This window comes from Coffea arabica, chromosome 3c, assembly GCF_036785885.1.
Source record: "Coffea arabica cultivar ET-39 chromosome 3c, Coffea Arabica ET-39 HiFi, whole genome shotgun sequence".
Taxonomy (NCBI): domain Eukaryota; kingdom Viridiplantae; phylum Streptophyta; class Magnoliopsida; order Gentianales; family Rubiaceae; genus Coffea; species Coffea arabica.
Genome location: NC_092314.1, coordinates 42,462,536 through 42,471,708, shown reverse-complemented (window position 1 = coordinate 42,471,708; position 9,173 = coordinate 42,462,536). Strand labels below are relative to the sequence as shown.

The 9,173-nt window shown below is 37.2% G+C and overlaps 1 protein-coding gene across 1 annotated transcript; it reads right to left on the bottom strand.

The window, feature by feature from the left end:
* Positions 1 to 2,901: 2,901 nt before the first annotated feature.
* Positions 2,902 to 6,891, bottom strand: LOC113735130 (putative disease resistance protein RGA3). Its single transcript, XM_027262091.2, has 2 exons — positions 3,467 to 6,891; positions 2,902 to 3,300 (listed from the first exon to the last, which is right to left on the bottom strand). Exons 1-2 carry the CDS (start codon positions 6,811 to 6,813, stop codon positions 3,183 to 3,185), a joined length of 3,465 nt encoding a protein of 1,154 aa, XP_027117892.1. The 5' UTR covers positions 6,814 to 6,891; the 3' UTR covers positions 2,902 to 3,182.
* Positions 6,892 to 9,173: the final 2,282 nt, after the last annotated feature.

Here is a 9,173-nt window from a genome sequence, read left to right as displayed (position 1 = left end):
CCAGTTAGTTAAAATTGGAAAAATATTGTTGTGCTGTATATGCAAGTGCACAAATTTTAGTTGTCTTTCAACTATATAGAACATAAACTCATCATGGTAGCCAATAGAACTTGATTGTGTACTAAGTGATGCTTCTTGACACAAATTAATGGTACCAAAGTACTGCATCTTCCACTACATTCACCTTGACACCAATCTGTCTCTATGTATTCTCCTAATAGAAATGAATCTGACCAGCTGGTCGGTAAACACCAGTGAACAGCAATAAACAAAGACAACCAATCTTCTCAGCTCCTACTTTTAAGTTCCAAACTGTAAAGTTGCATTAGTATGAAGATTATATAATCAAGTTCATACCAATCAAGGGTCATTTCTATCATCATTTTAATTTTTTTTCCTTCTATCAGGTCAATTCTACACGAAGCAAGGATTATTTGTTGATATCATAAATTAATGTATTTAGAAAGAAAGGAAAAAAGTACAGAAAGAGAAGAAGAGAAACATCATCTGGAGTAATTGACAACAAATCAAGGATAAAAAATAGCACAAAAGTGGGAATTTTGCTTCTACGACAGTAGATAACAGTAATTTATCAGAGTTCTCAGCTAAATTTTTGCTACCAGTGATGTGGATTCTGCCCATTTCAAGTTTCATCCTACTGGCTTCAGCTCAAAGATTTTCTATGATTTCCAGAAGCACTTTCTTAGAACTCCCACCAACTTCATAGGCCTTCCTAGCTTCTTCCTTCACCTTCTTTGCCTTTACCCTCAATGTTTTATCCTGCATCAACTGGATAATTTGATCCCCAATCTCCTGTCCCTTCACTAGATTCTCCCCCAGCCAGCCCCAATGCCTCATCCATACTCCAAGGCCTGCCTTCTCTGTCACTTCTGCGTTCAACTTTTGGTCTCCATTTAGAGGCCAAGCCAATATAGGCACCCCAAATCGAGCTGCTTCGGTTACAGAATTCCACCCACAATGGCTAACAAATCCTCCGATTACTGGATGCGCTGAAACTTGCTCTTGCTCCACCCATCCTTTACAAACTAGCCCCTTCTTCTTTGTTCTTTCAAGAAATGAACTGCCAAGCAAATCTTGCAGATCTTCCCTCTCGTCTTTGCCAACTTTGGTAGTCTTTATTGCCCAAAGAAATCTACATCCACTTCTCTCCAGTCCATTTCGTAGTTCTCTTATTTGTTCCTTTGACAATGCTGTTCTGCTTCCAAAGCTAACATAGACTACAGACTCATTTGGTTGGCCGTCTAGTCACTGCAGATAAGAGCCAGCTTTCACGACAGCCTTACAAGGCTCGTATGGTCCCATGGGGAGGAAAGGCGGTAAATGAGCCAGCACCCTGCCAGTATTTACTGCAGCAATTGTTTCAGACTCAAACCAATCAAAGCTATTAAGTACAATACCCTTGGCTTTCGAGAGAAATTGAGCATTTAAACGGATGTGGGCTGTGAAAATATGATCTGGAGTAAAGAAGGGAGGAGGAAGGCTTGAAATTGGCACCGAAGCTAAACCCGGAAGCTGAATGCTAGTCTTCCGAACTTTTGCTTTCGAATGTCAAGTGAGGAAGACAAGCCATAACCGAAAAAAATCTAGCCGAAGTGGTGGATACAATGTAAAGGGGGATAGATAATTCATCAGCTAGACGATTGATATCGGCTGCAACAGCAAAGTCAGCGAAGATGGCAGATAGAGGCGGAGTAGATAAGGAAGCCAAGAGAGGATGCAGGAGATGAACTGAGCTACTAATATCTAGAAATCGAGCAAAGAAAGGATCAGGTTTTTCAGCGTCTGCAAATTCGGATGGACTGCTGGGAATTGGGAGATGAAAGTCAAGCCGATTGATTTGAGGGTGGGAAGCAAAGAAGGCAGACAATTCGTTGGACAATTCGTTGGACTCTGCACCAGAAACTGGAGGCTGAACAGCAATCAAGGTAACTCTGCATTGGCAATTAGGAGAAGCAAGCATGGCTGCCAATCTCAGAAATGGGACCAAATGGCCTATTCCTGCACTAGGAAACAGAGCTACATGTGCAACTGCTCTCTTCTGGGAATCACCAATTCTTGACATTGACATTGTTTGATGAACTGATGATGTTGTCTCTAGTCTACTTTGTTTTGGTGTACAATTCTTCCATCTTCTGCTACCATCTTTAAATAGAGTAATATATTTTCTTATGAAAATATTTTGTAATTACTAGAAACAAAAGAATCTCATATGGATTAAAAATCTAATATGAACGTCAATATACTCGATTGCCTCATTGTTGTTTTTATTTCAAGAATAAACCATTCATTTTGACAAAAACAATTTTCCTGTGAGTAATATTACATTCATTGGATGAGGAGCCTAACTCTCATTTTTAAGATGATTAGGTACATCTATTAGTTGAATTTGGACACATTCTTGTGTCATATAATGCATGTGTACAAGTTTCAACGTTGTCTTCCAAAGAGTAGACTGAAAAGAGTATAAGTTGATTGTTGATGTACTTTTGAAATTTTTGGTTGCTTGTATGTTTTATCTGTATGTATTTTTCACTTTTTTTTTGGGTTCAATTATTGGTGAGACGTGCTTTTCTCCTTGCTAAAATAGTATTTTTTTTTTAACAATATAATTAAGAGAAAACAGAGAGTTTTCCTCTGCTGTTTTCCTCCTTACTAAATTTACTTTTCACTAAAACTTTAGGATTAATAAGGACCAGACCAAGAACATGATTGTATTGCGAGATGAATCAAACTAACTTTGTATGAATTAGCTTTGCATGATTGTACTGATCAGCTTTGCCTTTTACTATAGTGAACCTGCTAAATAAGAGCTCATTTAGCTTGGTGCAGTCAAACAATTTACAATATTCTTCGAAATTTCAAATTACTCTAGGTTGAATGTATAAATTAAAGTGCATGAATTTGTATATAATACCTTGAATTTATTTATACAAGTATTTAATAAGTTCTTTTGTTTCTTAAACAATCTCTCCTATATAAAGTGGTCAAGTAGAGAGTGATTTGCTATGGAAAATCACTTTTCTATTACTTTGAACTTTCTCAAAAAGCACTTCTTAGTTCAAGAGAATTTGTCTTACTTTATGCAAGAGTTTAAAACAAATAAACTTCATCTTATCCTAAAGAATATTTATCCCTGATTGACAATCTTCTTCTACAACTTTTCAGCTAGTTGAAGTACTTGAATTTGTCTTCTTCTTTGTCTTCTTCGTCTTCTTCTTCTTCTTCTTCTTTTCCTCATTATTTCTCTTTTGCATTCGCTTTTCCATCATCCTATGGATCCTGCATAATTGAGGTTTGCAGTGGAATAAACAGAAAAGAAAAACAGTAAATATTATAGTAGATTGGACTTGCAGCAAGTCAAGAAAATTTTTTTTTTTTTTGCAAGTAAAGAATCTAGAACTACCTAAGAGTAAAATGTAAAATGGATAGTTTTGGAAGCACTTACATATTCCAGATGATTGGATCTGAAACTTCTTCATAATCTAGAATGACGCGCTTAATATGGGAAACTTTAAACCATTCAGAATCTGGTTCATTTTGCAGCATCCATTTCCTTGCTAGCAGATTACAGTCCTCGATATCCAGGTTCTCCAAATTCTTGAGGCCTTCCATTATTTCTTTGGAGGGAAAGGACTCAAGTTTTGGGCAATAAGAGAGGTCTAAACTTTGAATCGAGGAAAGATTCCCTATCCAATCTGGCAAAACTTCTATTCCAAAGTCATATAAAGTCATTTCTTTCAGAGCAGTCAGGTGTTGAAGCTCTTCAGGCAAAGAATTCCAGTGATGCTGCCCCTCTAAGAATAGAGAAACAAGTGAAGAAAGCTGTTGAAGCCCTGTAAAACATGTTTGGAATGTTTCAAACTCCATTGAATTTGAAAGAGGACCCATCCTAAGGTTAGCCAAGTTGCTAAGTGCACCAAGCCCCTTGGGCATGGTATTCAACTTAGGGCAGGAAGTAATTCCCATGAATGAAATGTTAGGCATTTGTTGAAAATTTGGAGAAAACTCGATGAGATTTTCACACTCTGTCACCCATAGGTATTGGAGAGACTTGCAAGACTCCAATACCTCACTTGGTATACTGATCAAACCTTGGCACTCAGAAACTGTCAAGCTCTGAAGGGATGGAAGGCCTCCCTGTCCATTCAAATTTGGAAATAATTTGATACTAGGGCAGTATGATAGCTCGAACCTTTTGAGAGATCTGAGTGAACAAATTTCTGGTGGAAATTCTTGTAATGCCCCGCATTCCTTGATCTCCAACTCTTGGAGCACTGCACTGCAACCGGACATATGAGGAACAATGTGTGTCAAAGAGTGGCACTTTATAATACATAGATGAGAAAGGTTGGTGTTGTTTTCCAGCAACTCATCTGGAAGAGAAGTTAGCTCCTCTACATCCTCAACACGGAGACTTGTGAGGGTGGTCAGCTTGGAATTGCATATACACTCCAGTGGCGAGCTGCTCTTGATGGATTCAACCCTCAGTACCTTGAGTGCAGGGAAATGACTTGGAGCAGTCATCAGCTTTGGATCCCATCTAAGAAATAATCTCTCAAGGCTATTAAACGTCTTAGCTTCATAAGATGCAGAGATTTCTTCTGGTCCCTTCCAATCTAGTAGGCTTGGCATGCAGTCTATTGTGAGGCTTTTGAGTGCTGGAAAGAATGATTTTGTAGCTTGAGTTTCACTGGTGTTGGTATTTGATCCATTGCCACCGTAAAATGATGATCCAAAGCAGCTAACTTCTGAGAGTTCAACTATCTCAAGATTTTGGAGAAGCGGTAGGGTCCCTAGTGTTGGGATTTCCTTGCATCTTGTGCAGCTTTCCAGTTTTACCTCCACCAAATTGTTAAGTTGCAAAGAGCCTCTTTTAACAGACATCTTCATTACCCATGATGGGAATCTGTCACCTTGGAAGTGTTCGATCCTTAAGCTTTTCAGATTGTGGTAAGGCTCAAGGCCTTCCAGCACATTCTCATCGTTGTTTGGACCTTCTCTTTCTTCTCTTTCAGGATCAATCCAACGAAGCTCCAGCTCCTGCAAATTCGGTTTCCCAAATAGATTTGCTTGCTGAGCTTCCTTTTTGTCTTTCACAAGATCAAGATTTCGTATCTCCAGCTTGCCTTTGAGATCTTTCAAGTGCTTCAGCTCCCCAATTGGAGGACCACACTCCTTTCCCACGTTATAGATTGGCAGTGTTTGAAGGTGACTTAATCGCCCAAACTCATATGGCATAGAGAAGTACTCATTATAATAGAAGTGAAGATGTCTCAGGCATAGCAAATTCTTGAAATATTTTGGGAGTTTTTTGAGAGAATTACATCCAATGATCCTCAATGTCTTCAACTTGTAAAGGTTGCAGGCAGAGTCAGGTATAGACTTTATCTTTGTCCTCGAGAGATCAAGGTATTCTAAATGCCTTAGCTTTCCAATAGATGCTGGCAATTCTGCTATATCTGCATCACAGAGGTTTAAAACATACAAGAAGTTTACATTTAACAAGTTATTGTCAGGTAAATTGTTCTTTAGGAATAATGTCCTCAAATATCTTGCTTTCTCCTTGGCAATCTTCATGGTTTCCTCTGTAAACGACTCCAATGCAAGGTGTTGAATCTGACGAATGTCATCTTGATCTCTTTCGCCGAAGGTGATGCTCTCGAAGCTTGACAGAGAATATGCAAAATCATAGACAAGATTATGCAGTTTACAATGTGTTACTTTGTTGAAGTTATCCTTGCTTACAATTTCAAGTAAAGAATTCTGCAACAAAGTGTCAAAGTATTGATTTCCTAATTCCTCCATCACAGAAATCCCCAACCCTGGGTCAATAAATCCTTCAGCCATCCAAAGCTGGACTAGCTGGTCCCTTTCTATAACACAGTTCCTTGGAAACATCGAACAAAATGCAAAACATCTTTTGAGGAATGGAGATGGCAGATTTTCAAAGCACAATATGAGTATCGCAGAGATTACATCTTCTTTATCTAATACCCCGCTTTCTAAAATTGACAACCAGAAATCCCTTCTTTTGTTTTGTAACAAACCTCCAAGTAAATTTGCTGCTAAAGACAGACCTTGACACTTTTCTGCAACGTGCCTTCCTATGTCCTCCAGGCCTATTGGTATTTCATCACTTACACCTGCCTTTTCTTTTATTATGGACCAGAAATTTTCTATAGATGTCTTTTCCTCATTTTCTGTGATTTTCAGGTCAGCAATCAAGAAGCCAACCTCCTGAACTACATCTACCTGAGGGGAAGAAGCAGTTGTGACACCATATTTCTCAGAAGCTAAAAAGTCTTTCACTTCTTTATTGATCATCTCCAGCTTATTACTGATGCCTCTTGCTTTAGGCATCATTTCTTGGCGAAAGGCCTTCTTATCAGAGTGACAGGAGAAGAGACTTACCTTTGGTTTTTCTTGGTTCAGCATCTCCACCTCATGCTGGAGAATTTGATAGCCGAACTCTGCCAAAGCATTATCAGCATCATCGGCTAGATCAGTAAGTTTCTGGAGCCAAAGCGTAACGATCACAGCCTTGTCCTGCAGCCTCAGATTATCCTGTGAGACAGCTTGGATGTTGGATAAAGATCCTTTCAATTCCTCCAACTCTTGTCTGATGGCCTGCACAACATTAGTCTCTTCACTGGAGCGGGAAAACCAATACTCCATTAGGCATGAGATTTCTTGAGGACCACCAAACACAAGGTTAATGTTTTCAGTAGTGACCGAGAATATTTTCTGCAGTAAAACCTCCACGGATGCACTTATAAGCAGATTCTCAGCCATCCTCTCAGAGGCAGAAATGCTTTTTTTTTTTGGCAAGTTTTGAAGTGAGGAAGAAAAGTTTTTGCTGAGTGACTGATGAAGTTGCAAGGGCTGTGTATTTATAAGTGATTATCAAGATGAGTCCTGCTCATTTTTCAATTGAACAGATACAAAAGGTCTGCCTTTCCGTTCCGTGACTAAATCAAAGTTTGTATGGTTCTATTATTGTTTATTACAAGAAGCAACCGTCCATTGTGACAAAGCAATTTTCTTTATCCATTCTAATTTATTTGTTTAGGGGCCACTGTCCTAAGTAGCTGAAATTGAACAGGACCAATGTTCTGGTGCTGTACATTCTACGATATAAAGCTTATGCCTAATCGGTAAACTCATGGTTGTGCTCTTTATACCTACTAACAACTAAAATTTCATTGTATTAGACACAATGAAACATGATCTAGTTGGTAAAACGCTTTATTTGAAACCAAAAAGTCACCAGCTCAAACCGCTACTATAGAGGTACTGTTCAAATCATCACAAGAGGAAGTGATAAGTTACTATTGATCCTCTATTTTTTCTTTAAAAAAAAAGGTTATTTGTGTTAGAATTCTACAAACTTGAGGGAGCGAGTCTTAGATACTATTACTGTCTCCATTACTTTGTAGATAAACAGAGGCTTAAGTTTCTTTTACCCCCGCTTTAGATTTGCATCATCTTCATTCACAGTTTGTAGATAAGATTCATCGCTTTTAGATTAGGATTAATTACATTTATTTTTCAGCAAAGTTTGTCCAACTTGAGGATAAGTCCCTAAAATTCAGCTAAATAGCATTCACCTCTCTGCTGGTAATGGCATCCAATCCCGGCTAACAGAATTGAAATCACGAATATGCCCTTGAGGTTTATCCAAATCATGGAAAGGGACCATGGTGCTTAATAAGAAATAATGTAGCTATCGTTTTCAATAGCCAAATATCAATAACAAAGGTTTCAAAAATTTACACTAAACTTGAAAGAAATCACCACAATTTTGAAAATGAAAGAATTCGAGATAACCTCTCCTTCTCTCTTCTTACCTCACTTTTCCCTAACATTTAGAAGTCATCCATAACATCTGTGGAATAAGAAATTTTCTCCAAAACATTTTGTGAAACTTAGTATGTCAATTTCAAAATTTCCTTTTTTTTTTTTGTCAATAATTCAAAGTTGAGTATTTTGTTAATTTCTATCTGTGACGAAGTATCTTTATTGAAATTTAACTTCTGAGCAGTGGGAGTAGAGAAACTTCCGTATTCATCCATGGCTTTCATGATTTTAAAGTTAAAACTTTGTTGTGTCCGAAAAATGAAAATTAATTGTCTCCATGTCAAGTATGCCAATGGTAGTGGTTCTCAAATCTACTTCTCTGGTGAAACATAATTATTGATCATGACTCATGATTAAGATCTAAACAAAGTTGATGCTACATTTCTTTTTCTTTTTTTTTTTTTGGGTGATTCGGCTAGAGATTAACTGAAACCAAAAGGGCATTATCATATCATCTTAAGTTTCAATTTGATGCAACCGGATGAATAATTATGAATCATATTTGTAGTAGCTACTTTTTAGGATAAACTTTTACTTTTTATTTTTCTTAGTGGAAAAAGTTTAAATCTTTCACTACAAGCTTCAATTTGAGGGATTTGTGAAATATAAAGGGCTATGCGAGTTAACTGTGCAACCTTTGCAAAAATTGAAAATTGGTTTCCCGAATTGTTGATTGTGTTTACATTAAAGAAAATGAAAGATTAAACGACAAAAAAGTAATGATAAGATGAATAGGTAATTGTACATGCCTCGACTGTGATTAATGACAATTTCACTTAGCTCCTTCTACTTTTCATATTGGACTTACCTCCCTTAATCTGAATTTCGTTAACACATTTGCCCATGTCAATGAATTATTGACTTCCTAGACCCTAGTGAAGGTTTGTGAATTTATTCATAAAAAATTCATGTATGCTTGAAATTGTGGACCATAAATTGCTCTTCTATTTGAACACAAAAACAGAAAGTTAATATCTGTCCATGGAGAACGGAAATGAATCGAACCATTGCTGGAATTAGAGGTTAACATTTTGGGAAAGGAGGCAAGAATAGTAAATAAGTATACTTAAGGGGGCGTTCTTATACTTTTGTAAAAAAGCTCCGGTGCAAAATTTAATATTTTCAAGGATGGAAAGGAAAAAATTTTCAAAAAATATTTTCAAAGGGATATAAAAAGATTTCCAAAATCTTGTAGCTAGGGACAAAGTCTCAGTTGTAGAAGGATTAAAAAAACAAAAAATTTTAATTTTTATAGTAACCATATACTTCTAACAACCAATCTTACGTCCGTTTAT